This window comes from Acanthochromis polyacanthus, chromosome 11, assembly GCF_021347895.1.
Source record: "Acanthochromis polyacanthus isolate Apoly-LR-REF ecotype Palm Island chromosome 11, KAUST_Apoly_ChrSc, whole genome shotgun sequence".
Taxonomy (NCBI): Eukaryota; Metazoa; Chordata; class Actinopteri; family Pomacentridae; genus Acanthochromis; species Acanthochromis polyacanthus.
In genome coordinates this window covers 37,783,845-37,800,998 of record NC_067123.1, presented here as the reverse complement: position 1 = coordinate 37,800,998, position 17,154 = coordinate 37,783,845, and the positions used below count along the sequence as shown (strand labels likewise).

The 17,154-nt window shown below is 39.0% G+C and overlaps 1 protein-coding gene across 9 annotated transcripts in view; it reads left to right on the top strand.

The window, feature by feature from the left end:
* The first annotated feature begins 1,165 nt into the window (after positions 1–1,165).
* LOC110955193 (sodium bicarbonate cotransporter 3-like) overlaps positions 1,166–17,154 on the top strand; it is a 45,447-nt gene continuing 29,458 nt past the window's right edge. For 4 of the 9 annotated variants that reach the window (XM_051956256.1, XM_051956254.1, XM_051956259.1 and 1 more), the window contains exons 1-2: positions 1,166–1,308; positions 15,735–15,816. In XM_051956256.1, coding sequence (XP_051812216.1) covers positions 1,267–1,308; positions 15,735–15,816 — 124 coding nt within the window. In that variant the 5' untranslated portion in view covers positions 1,166–1,266. Of the gene's footprint in view, positions 1,309–5,909; positions 6,206–15,734; positions 15,817–17,154 lie in introns of those variants that run through there. The other 5 variants (XM_051956261.1, XM_051956260.1, XM_051956257.1 and 2 more) reach the window with 2 other exon arrangements.

Genomic DNA, 17,154 nt, shown 5'->3' with positions numbered 1-17,154 from the left:
ACGTCACATATATGTATAAATAACACCGAACACATTATAAAAGACATTCTGTTCACAGATTATTTTCATTTAACATCTAACACAGCGTCCTTCAAACATTACTGTAGGTGATGTTAGCCAGTGTTGTGAGAACATCCTCTCCTAGCTGAGAAGGTCAGAGGTCTCTCTCTCGCTCTCTCTCTCTCTGCATTTGCCTCTATCATCATGTGAAACTTTAGATTTTGAAGAATGTAATTTAAAATGGTATCTACTCTCGGATGTATGTTGCTTTGGAACGAAATTGTAGAATTGTAAAATAATGTCTAGTGTATTTGAACATACATTTGAAATGATCCAAGCACAACAGAAAATGTTAGTTCTTCTATAAAATGTTTCAACAATGTTCCATGATAACAAAGGAAGGACATTCTGAGTACAACATCTGGAAAATGCTCTACTAACACTGCCTTTAAGAAGAACATTCTGGATATCAAAATATGACTTCCCAATGAAAACAACACTAAAACACTGAAATCTTTCTTAAGAGCGTTTGTAACAGCAAAATCCCCCCAAAATACTAAAAATATTACAGGCAAACCCTTTGTTAATATGTCGCATTACAAGAATGCTTTAGAAAACAAATCAGGTCCATCTGAGGCCTTGAGAACATCTTGAAAACATATTTTGAATGTTGATTCTTCTTTTGTTATCATGTAACATAATCTGACAAACATCCTCAGAATGTTAAAAAGTTTTGTCTTAGTTTCCTTTTAATTGACTCGGAACATTATCTGAAATGATAAATATCATTAAAAAGTTTCATAAACATTAGCTTAAACAGTTTTCTTTGAAACATTATTAGAACCTTATGGTAATGTTGGAATATTTCTTCCTTACTGGGTTTTATTTTTTAACAGTTAATTAGAGGGTGTTAAGCCTGAATAATAAAATAGCTGAAATTAATTTGTCGTGATTTCTTTTAATTTCCAGGCTTTTTTTCTTTTAAAATTAAATTCAAGGATAAAATATACCAAAATAAGAACACAAAAAGCCCGCTTGGGACTTTTTAGGCGTCAGAAAAATAGTCTCCGCCCTCTTTGTTACGTTGATGAATCTGATTGGCCATCCGTCACTGTCACTCATCTTAGAGGCGTGTCCTCACGGCGTCATTAGGAAAAGCAGCGCAGCCCTCACTGTTAATACAACTGTCACCGGCCCGGCTCTCCTCAACGTCAAGCGGCACAATAAAGAGCGCTACCGTTGGGCAGAAGACCATCGGCAGGTGAAATGGACGAACCTCTGGAACAAATGCGGCCCCTCCTGAGAACAGTAAGCCCCCTCACAACACTGCAGACCGTCAGCCCTCCGATATAACTGTACGGTTCTTTGTCCGTGTTTGCCCCCTTGTTTGCCGAGCAGCCGTTCAAGTACAAGGGATGCTTGGGAGTCAGACTCAGTGAGGCACCATCCGGCAACTGCTATTGTTAGCCGGCTTTCCACTTCTGACACGTGGCGTTTGGTTCAAGTTGTTGTCAAGTCTCTTGTTAATGTCAGCGAAAGGGTTCGGGCGAATATAAATTTAACAGAAATGCGTTTCCGTGTGTAGTATTTAGTCGCCTAGCTTGTCTTTATTAGTATTTTCAGGTAGCGGTTGCTAATAAATTAGCCGGGCACGAGACAAGCCTGTTCAGTTATTAACCGTTATTAGTGAGTCTGAATGATGCCTCGTTAGTTGGCAAGTCTGAAAATGAGTTCGTCCGTTAATTAGCGCAGACGTGCACATGAGTAGAAGCCTTTAGTGCTGCCTGAGTCAGTCTTATAGTAGTTTATAATGCATTTAATTGATTTACAGTAACTTCACACGTATTTGTAGCGGCTTTAGTGTTTCCCCTCCGGTTCAACAGGTTCGCCGGTTTGCTACTTTATGTGTGTCCCAGCTCGTAGTCACCGGTTGATAAGATCTGCCGGTACGTCTACAGAACTTAAAAGGCTCATTTGCATATCAAATGTGCCCAAAATAGAGCCGCTTGCCGGTGTGACATTTCCATGTCAGGAAATGCTGCTAATTTTACTGTGAAAGCTTGTGCAGCTATGGAGCGTGAAACTGAAAGAACACAGTCATTTTTGCACAATATTGGACACGTGAGATACAGAGGCACGTCTTGTCTGGGTAATGGGTGACAGTGGACACCCACATCCTGTCTGCTGGCCATAACTTAACTGTTACAGATATGAGCATCAGCAGTGTGAACAAGCTCAAAAAAGAAAGCGGTTAGAGAGCTAAGTTTAAATTGCACGCTGAGGTTCTGGCATCAGTGCTTGTGTAGCGCTGTCTACTACTATGTTTGTGTGTGCTCTTTAGTATTCATGTGTGTGCATGTATGAACCTGAGCATGCAAGTGAGGAAACTCAAGCCCTAGTGGGTAAATGAAAAGGGGTTGCTGGACAGCTGTGTCCTTCTTCCCCTAGACAAGGAAGTCAATATGTTCACTGTGACAATAGACCCTTCAGGCAGTAATTCAGCTGCTTGCTGACTAATAAAGGCTGTGGGCTTATTATATGTTTACTCATGTAAATGGAAATCCTAAAGACCTTACCCTTGTTAATCTTTGAGTCAGACATTCAGCTATTGTGTGCATGTTTAATAAAAACAATAAAAACTGGTTTCAACAAGATGCTCTTGTTGTTTTCAGGCTTTCTGGTTTGTTAAAATCTGTTGTTTGCAGTCTGTAAAGATGTTTATTTCCGAAGATGTGTCCTTAAACGGTAAGAATCTCACTTGAACTAAATAGTCAGCACTTGTTTAGTTTGACTTCACCTCCATTTCATCTAAAACAAGAGTGTTTTAGAGTCAAATAGAAGATTGTACACATTGTACGTAACAGAGTGGCCATTGTCTTACTGCCTTAATGCCACTCATTATCATCTCGGGCAATGTTTTTGGTGTCTATAAAGAGTACTTGCATAGCTTTGACTTTTAAGTGATCTAAGTCACATTTTCACTCAGTTATGCTCTATTTTCACTGGAATCTAAAGTCCTACACCTCAACAGAAACAGCATAATTATGGCTCCAAGCAGAGAGAACTTGATGTCTTCTGTGCAAAGTGACATGGTTATACTGTCATAAATTTTTTATATATATATATATATATATATATATATATAAAAGAAATCTGTAATCAGTATGTTCAACAATCATCCAAGTGTCTGCAGATGTTACCAATACTGAGACTCTACATACTGTAGATATTTTGCTACTTACATTTTTTCTTTGTTTCCATCCGTGTTTCATATCTGGTCAGTGTAAACACAGCCTCGTGCTCAGCGGAAATGTGCCTCATGTTTTTCTCATGTGACTGTTTGTCACAGCTGAATCAATAATGGCTTCATAGTTGCGTTGAGCAGTACAGAGTTCTTCATTCTAATAGAATCTGATTATGGCTTACGCTGTATTTTTCTGGGTGACAGAACTCCACATGACTACTTCAAAGACTGTACACTGTTGAAAATCAGATGACTCTGTTTTTACTGTTTCTGGCTGATAAATGGTGGAGGAAACCCCCCCCACATCTTTCAAAGTTGTCGACCGATTCAGAGGGTTATAGGCAATTCCTTTTCTCATTATGCTTTGCATGTTTTTCCTATACCACGAGTGTTTAGTGCTCCACGATTAGACCCGCAGGTACCACAATTATATGGGTTATCTGACTTCATACTTGTGGTGGTAGAATGGATCAGCAGGCAAAGAAAAAAACAGTAGCAAGGGATCAGGTGTTTCCCAGTTTGTCATGATGAGAGGGATTTGGGCATCCCGCCGTCCCACTAGTGAAAGAGGATGTTATACCAGTCAGCGTGGGCTTTATGACCTACACTTTAATTTGGTCAGCACTTACTGCCTCTGTTAGTGAGTCTCTGAATGGGTAATTGCACAGAATGAGCCTGACTGATGAGCTCTGTTTTCTACTAATATGATAATACCATAGAAAGAATTAGATCATATGTGCTTTTATGAGGCAGTAAGCAGGCCCTTTGCATGAATTTAAAACTGACTTGGCTGTTTTGCTTACAGAAAACATTCTAATAAATTTGGAGGCTCTATCTTCTATTTCTTCTAACTTGCACACATTTTCAGTGTATTTATACTTAAGAGGTGCTGTGCAGAGCTACAGACCTCCACTAGAGGTAGCCTACTTAAGTTTACCCTCAGCAGTGCCTGTGGAGGTAATGGAGTGGTGTTTATTTCCTTTACCCACCTCCATAAGAAGTACAAGAAAACTTTTTAAAAAAATGATCAATTCCATGATGCTGGTTATTAGGCTTGAGTATGATGGATGCATATAGTGGGACCTTGGTTTTGTGATGGGTAGCAAACTAAACTGAGACAAATAATGCCACTAAGATGTTCAGAAGTTAACCGTTGTTCTTTAAGCCTCTTTCTTAGGTGCAAAAAAACTATGAGGGGCAAATGCAACTCTCTGCTATGGAAATTGTTTCTCTCTTTCCTTATGAAAAGCAGAAATTATGCTCCTCAGATGTATGCATGTTTAGAGCTAAAGCAGTTGCTTGATTGATTGATGAGTTGACTGACAGAAAAAAATAATATGAAAATAAAAAATATGACATTATTTTAGTCTCATAATTGATGGTAAAACTATTGTTTTGAACTGGTGATTAGAAAAACAAGCAGTTTGATGGTTAGGGCTATAGTTAGCGAAAGAAAATGTACTGAAGTAGCTACATTTTAATCAATCAGTTGGTTGTGGAGAGAAAACTAATTTTATCTCTAGGTTCACTAAATCGGCATCAGTGCAGAGTACACTGTACTTGCCAGCTTTATTTTTTTTTAAGAATTATAAATAAACATAATAACTAGTATTTGCATTACATTAAAGAATTGTATGCTGCTTATTTAAAAAAATACAAACAGAAAAAAATAAAAACTGAAAAATAAAAAATAGAAAATGATCAACTCGGCGTTCCAACACAAAAACTGTTGAGGAATAAAACACAGCCAGCCCTTTCAGATGACAAAGATGATGATCAGATGAGCACTCTGGACACTGAGGACTTGTGATGGGCCGTTACACTTTTGTGGCATTTTATAGCCCGAACAATTATTTGTGGAATATAGAAAATTATAGACTAATATATAAGAATAATTACTAGTTGTAAACCCAGTGCAAGCAGTAATTTCTTTGCAAAATCCTGATTTTGTGCTTAATTTAGTTTCATTTACTCTCAGGGTGTTCAGTTATGTTTGCCTGATGCCTCAACTGATGTGTAAGTTCAGCCATTAGATGTCACTCTTTCAGCTTGATTTCATGCTAATGGTATGTCCGTTATTATGATGTACATCATAATTTTAGCTTCGGTTTCACCTTTGCCTTTCTGGTTTTGTGGTTGTCTACTTGGAAGTGACTGGCACTGTTACAGACGCTGTGTCCCCAGAGTATCTCTGGCCTGGACACCGTTTCCCTGATATAAAAAACAGACTCTTTAAATTGCTACTCAGGTTTCAAAATATGCTCCTGTGCTCCGCTCATTTCAGAGCTTTGACTGTGGACAGGAAACGAATGAGCCATAGTTCTTTGTAATATTACAGGTTGTTGAAAGACATGTCCAACCTTGAAGCTATGATAAGGACTGTGAATGTCAAAGTCAAAGGCAAGGAAACATTTGGAATCCTAATGAATATACAGCAATCTGTCCTTTTTCAATTCACTGCACCCCGTGCGGAACGCCGAGCCCACACGTGTGCTTGTTTCTATTTATCTGTGTTGGGGGTGGCTCTTCAGTTGTGACCTGAATACCTCAGCGGGTGAGCGTTTGTATGTCCTCCAAATGTGTGTATGTGTCCTCCGCGCGGTGGTGTGTACGTGTGGGTTTTTAAGCTCTTGGCTGGGCAAATAAAATATTCATGGTGGCATGGTGGGATTGGCTGCTGTGCAAAGAGCGGGCTGACAGGGTAGAGCAGAGCACTGTGTGTTCGGAAGCAGCTCGCTCCCTCTCTCTCTCTTTTTTCCTCCCGCTGTATAAAGAGATGAGCTGAGGAAGAGGGAACAGATGAGTGCGACACTGTCTCTGGTAGCGTTTAGCTCACACACACCTTCTACAACAGAGATAATCGTCAGACAGAAGGAACTGGCTAACGTCCCTCCTGCCTTTGGCTTTGCGGATGTTTTAGTCTAAATGGATGAACAGAGCGAAGGGGAACATGTGCTTAAGGTACGTCTGGTCCTGTGTGTGTATTTTCGTGTGCCCGACTGTCGTGGTTTGCACTTGAATAGGATCCAGTGGCTCCGTGTGTGCATCGTTACTGCCGTGTATTGGTTTGTCCGGTTGTGTTCTTCTACTGTTGAGTGGAGTAGTGTTCTGTGCTAATGAATGGGGCAGGTGGTCAGTACATCCGACTAGAATGATAAAAACCGAGGGGTGAGGATGAGCGGGATAAGGGGAAAGAGTGGGCGAGGAGCTGCTACCTCAGTGGACATGCCTCTTGAAATAAAAACATTTTCTTGGTACTCTTTAACGCCCGCAAGCAGCAGGAAGGAGAGGAAATCATCAAAGACAGTTATGGCTGCTTGAAGGAGCGGGACAAGGAGAATAGGAAGGAGAGAGGAGCGAGGAAAGGAGGGGGAAAAATGGGTCTGCAAAGGTAGAGGGATCCAGACGAGAAGCGTGCTGCCAGTAGACATGATGCTTATTGACTGAACTGAAATCCATTCCATTCAGTCTAGCTACAGGTATAAAGTGCAAAAATGTACATGCCCAAAGTAAGAGCGATGAGTAAGGAGGGATGTTGAAATTAGGTGCACAGACACTGACGGGATGTGGTCGCCATTTTTCTGTTTGTGTGTCTGTTTAGAAAGTCTGCATGTTTGTGGATATTTGTTATTACATTCACAATTGACATGAGTAAGTTTTTCAGTTTTTAGTGTAATATTTCTTTAAACTAGATGATTAGGCTTTGAGTTTCTGAATGTCTTCTTAGTTATGCCCTGTTAAAATGTTTTGAGGCTTCAGGCAGGTACATAATTTATTGACTAGTCCGCAAAATAGAACTGCCTGTTTGAAATAAATAATAGATACCTCTCTGTACATCAGTTCCATAGGATCTATTGATTACTAATGGCTGTCAAGATATGATATATCAGTCCATCCAGGAATTCGCGATGCTGCGATCGCGCGAAATCAACCAATCTCCGTGAATTTTGCACGGCCTTGCAATTTTGTCCAATCACCGCAACTTTCCCGCAATTTTGGCCCGCCTCCTGTGAGTTACACCAATCATAGAAGCGCAAACGTAATGCACGTACATCACCGAATTCATTTCCTTGTTTATGGTTTGAAGATGCAGACAGGTGCGATACTAATGTCTCTCTTTTACCAACAAAAATTACTGCTGAAGACCGTGATAAACAATTAATTCACTGATGTTCTTCACCAAAGCGGAGCTAAACTGTTTTACAACCGTGCAATATTGTGGTTGAATACAAAAAAAAGAAAAAAAATCATTAATTGATACACACTTTTAGATTATTTATTCCACCTAAGAACACGGCAGAGTTATGTGACGATCAGTGCCTGTGAATCCTCTGTTACCATATATCACTCAAAAACAGACTCAGAGATTTAAATGAAGTTTTCAGGGTCGGTCAGAAATGACACAAGGACCAAATGATTAGACTTCGGCAGTGATACGGCTTAAAGTTTGGATCCATGGATTTGTTAAGGATTTGTAGCGGCACGGCGTCTGATAGCGGCACGGTAACCATGGCAACAAGTGAACGCTACCTCAGCGGCCTGCTGACGATCACGATTGTGATCCTACTACAAATCTACCACTGTGGACGTATCAGAAATGACACAAGGAACAACCGATTAAATTGTGGGGGTGTTTCTGAGTCCCATCAATTCCTGTCGCCCTCTGCATAGTTAGGTCACGTCATGTTAAACCAGTATCTGTCTGCTGCTAATGTCCCACCATGGTGTGCCAGCTTTTGTGGAAATGGGTTGGAACGTTAAATAATTAATTTCGGAATAAATATTGTCAATTACAGTGTTGAAACATGTTCTACAAGCTGGAAAAAAATGCAGATTTTTAGCAATTGTCACTATCTCCTGCAATTTTATCTCAATAAATAAGCTTAAAACATCGCAACTTTTATCGCAATTTTTTTAGAAAAGCTGCCGCGAATTCAGGCATTTTCGGCCGCAACAATCACGAAAAACGCCCGCGAAATCCTGGAGGGACTGATATATAATTAAACTTTCAGTGAACAGTTGGTTCTCATAATCAGTGTGTTGGATGCAGAACAAATGGGCAGGTGGAGAGACGTGACGTCGCAACTTTGACAAGGCGGGGATCATTATTGCTAGATAACTATTGGAACTATGTTGAAATGACAAGCATGTGAGACGCCCCCCTCAACAGTGGTGAGCATCTACCAACAGCAAACCGTTAACCACAAGGAAGGTGGGATGTGCTAGAGGAAGTTTGATCCTCAACAGCGCCAACATGTAACTTACAGGACTACAGGATCTACTGTGAAGGGCTTGGTGCCAGATACCACAGGGCAACTTAAAAGGTCATGCACAGTCCAGTCGTAGGAAGATCAAGACTGCCTGGGTAGCGTACAAAGGAGTAATAGTATTTTAAGCAAGGCTTTGCACTTACAAAAAGAGTAAACATTGAACATTAACAACATAAATGTACAGTATAATAGTATATAAACCACAGGGGGAATTTATCCTGAAGCTTACAAAAGAATTTTAAAACTTCAGATGTACCTGGGACCAAATAAAGGACAGAAAAGAACAGTATTTGATTAAATACAACAAGTGGAGCCTATTAATTCTCATTAGATTTGAAAATATGCTTGGGAGTTTTGTGTTTTGTCTATTCTGCTCCTCATACAGAATTTTGCTATTTAATGTTGGAATAATAATTAAGGTTCCCCACTGTGTTGGAGTTTAGTGGGTGGAACTAAAGAAATACTCAAGTGGCTGATAAAACATCAGTGTTACAGAGTGATGCGTCTTTATGAACCTTATGAACTATATTTGGCTGAGTGCAGATAGGGTGTTGCGTTAAAGTCTTTTCCCCAGCAGCTTGCAGACAGCTTACAAATCTGGCCTGTCATCAGTTTAAGTCCAAATTAACATTAGCAACATCCGATATGAAATGTGAAAACAAGTTAGACAGGGTGATCATAATGTTTTCCTTCGAGGTATCCACTATAATGTAGATCACTTAATAAGTGGCAAACTATAATCTGTTTCATGTTTGTATTACTTTTTTGTTTACACAATAAATAATTTCATTGGATTCATAATTTGACATTAATTGGCACTAAAATTGTTAATATTCTCATCTGTAGTGTGCAATTGTGCATTTGGCAGTTTCAGACAGAGAGATAATGAGTAATCTCAAGGGACAGGTCTCTCACTATGTAACACCTCTCTTACGTCATTCCCCATTGATTTGGACCAAGTCCCAGCACAGCAAGCCTGGCAAAAAAATGAAATAAGAGGGAAGCAGGCCTGTTGACTTGTTGGGTGACTGGTTGTTTGATTCACTGTCTGGCTAGCTGAAGAGGTGTTGGGCTTCTGTGTCGCTATTTTAGTCCCAAACGAATATATTTATGTTGGTGAGGTGAACATACATGTTAATGACTAATAGATGGGTAGAGAATGTAAAGCTGAAATTATTATTCAGTTAGTTAATAAAATTTATCTGTACCTACTTTTTAAAATCTGTTAATCATGTAAGTAATTGGACAGGCAGATCTGCAAAATATTTGCTGGTCTGTGTTTCTAATGTAAGGACTTGCTTTGAGTCATTAACTGCTGATTAGAGAGAACAGGCAATCCTAATACGACATTTTGGACTCTGAAACTCATGACAGGCATTTTTCACTTCTTTGTGGCTGTACATGAACATAAAGATTGAAACTGTAATTGAGCTGTACCAAAAATACTTTGTCTCCAAAAAGCCCCAAAAGCATTAGCTTTTTAATATGCCAAGCTACAAATTCAAAATACCTTTCCCATCATGTGCTTACAATGTTTATGGCCTGTAGTTTTAAAAAAAGACTGCTTTTGGAGTCAGTAATATTAACATTTGCACAGCATAACAGAATTAAGCACAATGGCAACATAAATGTTTGCGTTGTTTCTTTAAAGACTATGTCCAAGGTGCTAATTCAATTCTCTCTTATGTATATTGTAGTATGAGGTTACAATAAAATATTATTAGACAACATAACTAACTCTTTCCCAAACAAACGTTACAGAGTTGGATGCAGTGTCAGTGTCTTGACCACACATGCATTGTACATGCATACATAAACTGAATTTCCCAGTAAGACAATCTTGAATTTAAAATGCCCATTTAACTTGGCTCGTATCAGAATCTCTAATTAAAAATTGTCAGTTCACACAGAGTGTTTTTATGCTTGGAGAATGGACACATTGCAAGGCTTGTGTTTACTCTTAAAGGTTCATGTGAACTGTAAATCCCTACCCGTGCATAAAACCTTACACAATTTGGTTATTTTACCAAATCCTCACATGCAAACACTCTCACAGTGATACCGGTACCAGCCATTTATTCTTCAGAGATATAGCATGGAAACTATACTCAATAGTGTATCGTGGTGGGTTTTTATTTTTTGATAGATGTGTACGTTTTTATTTTATGCAAACATCATATGCCAGTTTCTCATTGTTAGGAACTTTAATAATTACTGAACCAGGCTTTCTCTGCAGTGAACTATTTGCTTTTTTAAAAATCAGTATTAGCCAGCGGTATGATTGCCGCCGTGTCAAAGTTGCAATCTATTCAGGTTGGCTGTTGAAAAATCTTTTCAGAGCACGCTAATATATGTGACCAATAATTGACAAAATGAACAATCAATAACTAATTAATCTTTGAAATTTATACAGTAAAATGAACCTTAGTTTAGCTGCAAAATTGGCTCAGTCACAATAAGATTTAAGAGAACAGATATCATGAATACCAGGTTACTTGCACTGTAAATTAAGGAGCAAAAGAACTGTCGCTAATGTGCAGTGTGACTCTTGCCAGTGCATTGGCACAGCCAGGTAGGGCAGACTCAATGAATACTTTTGGTTTTTCTGAACTACACGTTAATTATTAATTGTTAATCAATTAAGATTGGCTATAATGCTTTTACTCATCAATGTATAATGGACATCACTTGGTTAGCAGCCATCTTTAATCTCAGTTTCATGTTTCTGTTATTTTTTTCAGATCTAAATTAATTGGTCTCAATATTTCTCATTAATTCTAATTTGTAGTGTGCAATTGTGCATTTGGCAGTGTGAAACATTCAGTAATCTCAAGAGACAGGTCTCTCACTATGTAACACCTCTCTTATGTCATTCCCTATTGATTGGATCAGGTCCCAGCACAACAAGGCTGGCAAAGAATGGAGATTAGAGGGAATCAGGCCTGTTGGGTGGGTGGTGGTTTGATTCACTGTCTGGTGAGCTGAAGAGTATTTACCTTGGTTCCTGGTATTCAAGTGGATGTTACTTTGACGGGGATCACCAGACTGAACGTTGTTGCAGACCACATGCATGCTCTCATGGCAATGGTCACCCTTGATGGCAGTGGTCTCTTCCAGCAGGATACTGCACCCTGCCACACTACAGACATTGTTTAGAAATGGTTTGAAGAACATGGGAACAAGTTCAAGGTGTTGACTTGACCTCCAAATTGCTCAGATTCTTAATCCAATTGAGTATTCGTGGGTTGTGCTTGGAAAATGAGTACAATCCAAAGAGGCCCCACCTTGCAACTTAAAGGCTCTGCTGTTGACATCTTGTTGCCTGATATGAAGGGACACCTAGAAAGGTCTTGTTTACTCCATGGGTTAAACTGTTTTGGTGGCACAAGGGATGTCACACAATATTAGGCACATAGTTTTATTATTGTGACTGATTGACAAATAGTTTGGCTTCCTTTAATGAGTAGATGGAGCCAGAGACACATCTGCGTTCTGTCAACAACCCACTGCTGATGCCATTATATGGTGGCTTTTCTTTCTCTACTGACAGGTCTTCTGCACTCCAAGCCCTCCCTACTGACTCTCTGCCCATAATGCTCACAAAGCACAGCTGTGGTCGAGCTACATCAGTAATCGTCCCCCCCGGCCTGGGGACTGCGGTCGCCAGACTGGGGTTTATTTTTGACAAAGCTACGTGACAGGTTGCATCATGTGTTCTTAAATTGTACCAAGCAGCATAGGGTCGAGGGCACAATAGACTTTAACACGTGCTTATGCCTTACTGAATAAGCAGAATGACAACATGCATACAATGCATGATTGATGAGAGATGTTTGTACGCAAATTATTACGCAAACGTATTTTAAGAAGCTTAATAATAAGGCCATACTCTGGAATAGTTGAATGCCAGCTTTGTGTGCCTTGCTTGTAAACATTGGTTCATGTGATCCCTGCAGAATGGAGACATAAGAAGACCACTAGTGAAACTCTTATAAGAAATTGTTACATTAGGTTTTGTTTCAGAATTTTATATCCTCCATGTTATTTACTTTTCATGTTGATGCTGAAAAAGGCTTTTTTAAAGTATTTAGTCAAATTGAATTTTTTTTCAAAGTGTTATTGACACTGGTGTTCTTTATTTCGTTGTGAATATAATTTGTGATGTAGTTTCTTAATCCTTGCACACTGTTGAAGTGAACTGCACTGTACTTAGGTAATTTGTACAATAGTGACCGTTAAGGGAGATGTTTGTTTACAATGTGATAATCTGTGAATTTTTCTGCTAACCTTTTAGCCCTGCTTGATCGCGTTGCTGTTCCAAGTGCTTCATGATCACAAATGAACATCAGAAACCAGTTTCTATTCACTCACCCTCGGTTAACTGCTGTGGGGAAAGAAATCCGGTTACTAGAGAGAGATTCATTACTTGCTGTTCTTCTTCCTAAGCTGAATTATTACTGCTCCTCATCAAGGCACTGTCGGAGAGCAATGTGGCTCATTATCATGTAAATCCACCAGCAAGTCAGAAACACACGCACACAGACTTGCACATGCAAACACTATCACAGATGGCATCATTCATCATAGCTGGGATACTAATTATGGTAATAATAATATATGTATGGAGAGCTGTATGTCATTTAAGAATTATTCATAGAAGTTATTCAGTAATGGAACAGGGAGGGCAGAAGATGACCACAGAGTACGTGCTTTCCATCAAAATATAACTCCAGTGTGGTCAATGGAGGTGACTGACATATTGGTGCACACAGGACCCTGATATCATTCACGTATCATGTATCCTTCCAGCATGCAGCCAACATCATCACCTTTTGTTTCCACTCCCTCCTGCTTGGCAGCAGTGCCCCTCTGTGATTGGTTGAAGGGATTGAATAGATCCTCCAATTGGGGATTGTGTTGCATCAAAGTGTTTGTCCAAGAGGCAGGGGAACAGGAGATTTGTATTTGCTTGAATTGTTGTGTCATTATAAAGGATTTCCGTAAAAGCGTGAATGCTGCGTATTTAAAAAATTCAAAGAGAAGTATTGATATAAATCCAAATCACAAGGGAAATCAGGAATATAGTTGAATTTTGATTTTGTATACTGTATTCAGGAACCTGTCCAAACCAAATGCAATACCATAAAATGTCAAAAACTGACTTAAAGAAAATGTAGGATAACATGCCAGATATCAACATTTAGTTGTTTCAAAGCTACACTTCTTTATCCTTTAATCAGCCTGTTTTGTATCAGCCTGCAGTCAAAGACAGGATTAGCTGACGGGCTCTCTGTGGTATTTATACACCCCATATGAATGTGTGTCTAAAATAAGCTGTTCCTTCGTGGCTACAATACAATATGTTTAGCTGAAATGCACACTGATCAGGGAGACAAGCCCATCCTTCACTGCATGTGTGAGGTGCCTCTTTGTGGCCTGACAATAAGCAGGAGTGTTAAGACTACTAGAGCTGCAACTACCGGTCTCACAAATGTAGGTGGATTTCAAGGGGTGTGATGAGAAGGACGCAATGGATTCTGGTTAAGAGACAAGCGATTATCAGCATGACCTATTATTGGGTTCAATATTCAGCAATGCTTTTTGACAATAATAATGAGAAAATGCGCTGCTTTGGCTTTGATACAGTAACCTTTGTCTATTTGTAGTCTTCACTTTATGGTTTTGAGCAACGTGCTGCCCACAGTATTATCTGACTGGTCACAAATCAGTAATAGCGTATCACTGCTTGAAGATACATGGGAAAAGTTCTACTTTAATTCATTATATATAAAACAAGAATAAGCAACAGCAATACAATAAAGTTTAATGTTTTATTTGACACCAAAACTTTAATTTTCTCTGCAAATCTATGTTCAATGGTTACAAATATCTGTTATCCCTGATTAATGATAATTATCATTAGTATTGGCCTGGAAAAAGAAAACATATCAATCAATCCTTAATTCTGTTTTTCTCATTATTTTGCAGTTGCAGCCTGTAGTAGCATCTATTTCAGTTGCTATATTCTTTTGATAAACAGTTTTATTTTGGCACTACATCTTGCACTAAGTGCAGACTGTGTTCTGTGGGAATCTTAAATGTTCTGTCAGGGAATCAGTTGACCACTAACAACAGGGTTCATAATATGGACCAAACCAGGTCTGGGTTAACGAGGTTTATGGCTTTTGCCTCCATGCATGTTTATGCTGTCTTACAATACTGCATTTTGAAAATTTGAGTTGCAGGTTTTCCCCATTATCATGGACTGTTGTGATTTAAACATTAGAGTTAGGACTGCTTAGTGCTAATAGCACATTTAAGGGCTAGGTGATGTGTGTCCTCACAAATACAGCACTTGTATTTGTGTAGTTGTATACCATAATCATTATTTCAGGACACTGTAATTTGTTTGTTTTTTAAATACAGTATTTATGTAGATTTGATACATATTATGCATGTCATGTGTCCTGACAGCCTTACGTCTCCTCTAATTGGATCTTTCTATCTCTTGATGTTTCCATGACATTGATATCAGACTAATTATTTGCGCTAAGGTCATAACCTCTCTCTTAATGAGTGTAGCCAGCCTTTTGATGTTGCTATGAAAGTCGACCTTATCACATGGACCATAACAATGAATAGATTTTCCAATACAGACTAATTAGTTTGGGAAACACAGCACACAGATAAGCCCTTATAATATTCCCTGTGATACCTTGCAGCATTACATTGTCCTGCAGGTTGTTGAAATGTAACCTGTTTGACTATGTGACAATCTACTTATCACTAGGTGCTCTTAATTGCCTTTTTGCCCAGATCATGAACTAAGGTATTTCCCTGAACTGCTATGTTTAAGTGGTGTGAAAATGGACTGTTAACCATGTACAAAACTACTACTTAACTTGTACTTATGTGCTTAAGGCTATTGCGCAGGGTGAATTTTTGCCCCTCCCTAAGAGATTTTCGCGATTGCCAAAGGAAAATCACCAGCATGAGATTAATGCTAGTTGAAACACAAACAGGAGAAACTATCTGTTCAGCAACCATTAGTGTCTAATGATTTGTATAGATATTTTTCTTTACAATAAAATTTCGAAAAGATCTAGAAAACGGGTGTAATACATAGGGGACGACAGAAATGAACTAATTCACCTTGCATATGAAACCCATTAATCCTGTCTTTCTCTCTGCTTCTCTCTTTTTCCTCTTATCACTCTCAGGGTCTAGATGAGGAGGCAATAGTTGACCATGGAAAGACCAGCTTCACAACTCACACAAACTATGAAAGAGAAGAATTGGAAAGTAAGTTTAAACTTATACACACCAAAATAGTTTTCTTGTGACTGTGCTTTCTGTCCAGCTAAGCTGTCACTTTTTAAATTTTTTATTTTTTTGATCTCCGTGCGGTTACATCTGTTGTGTTTTATCTCTCCCTTCTCCTTTACTTTTTATCCATTTGTTAAAGTCACGTGTATGTCACTTATCCCTTCCTCTGAGTCCCGCATCTTGGTTTCATTCCTCTGGGGTTCCCTTTCAAATCAAAGAGAGATGACTCATCTGTGAAAAATGGGTACTGGCAGAGAATGTAGGGTGAAAATAAGGCGTTTCCATTTCAGAACACGGTCCCTTTGTGGCAGCAACAATAATGAGAGGAAGCAGATAAAACACTGGGGGAAAAACAGAGGGGTGAAAAAGTTAAATGTTATGCTCTGGTTTTCTTCAAGTAACTTATCTAGAGCACTGACAAAATACAGGAAGAAATTATTTGTCTTCTGTCCTGAATGTTAGGATTTGAGTGACTGTAATGTCTGTTCCTGGCACTGAGACACTGTTTATGCTGTTTTTAATGTTTTAAATGTACACTTTTTTAAATTGGAGTTAACATTTTTCATTGTAGTTCCTGGGTTTTCAAAGTAAATAATTTAATATACTGAATTGGAATTCCATCCTATTGCTGTTCTCCCTCTGGAAAGCTTTAAACTTACTACTTGTTATGTCAGCTCATTAGTTTAATTTACTGGGGTCGAAATCTGCGGTGTTGTGATAGCTCGGCAAAGAATGTACTTTAGTTAACACGTTTTCCCTGAAGAAATTGTCAAAATTGTACCATGATATTTGACAACATCATAGATGAAATGCGATAGGAATAAAACTTTGTTTCTTTATCCAAAGAGAGCGTACATTTTGAAAGCAACGTGGTTTTGGTGTAGGCTGTGAATAAGACAAAATTTTGTGGTTGTATACATACAGTATAAGCATTTATTGAGATGTTCACCTTCAGATTCAGAATGATTCAGTGAGTACCTAAATAACAAAATTCAGTTACCTTCCCCTTAACATCTAATTAGTGGTGTTCTCTATCATCTGGAAAGTCTCTCTCCATCCTATTTCATACGCAGAATGTGTGTGGGTTCCAGCATATATCTGCTTACCTGTTGTGGTTTGGGAGTGTGTCTGCCTGCAGCCTCCCTGGATTGCCGTTTCCCTGTTCAGATTTTGTCAGATGTATTACTTTGTCTCTCTGGCTTACTTGGCTGTGATCCCAAATAACATGTTCGTGAGCTGACGCGCAAGGTGGGAACCGTGCTGAGCGCAGATTCAGTCCGCTAACAGCGGGAGGAAATCTGTTCCATACCAGCG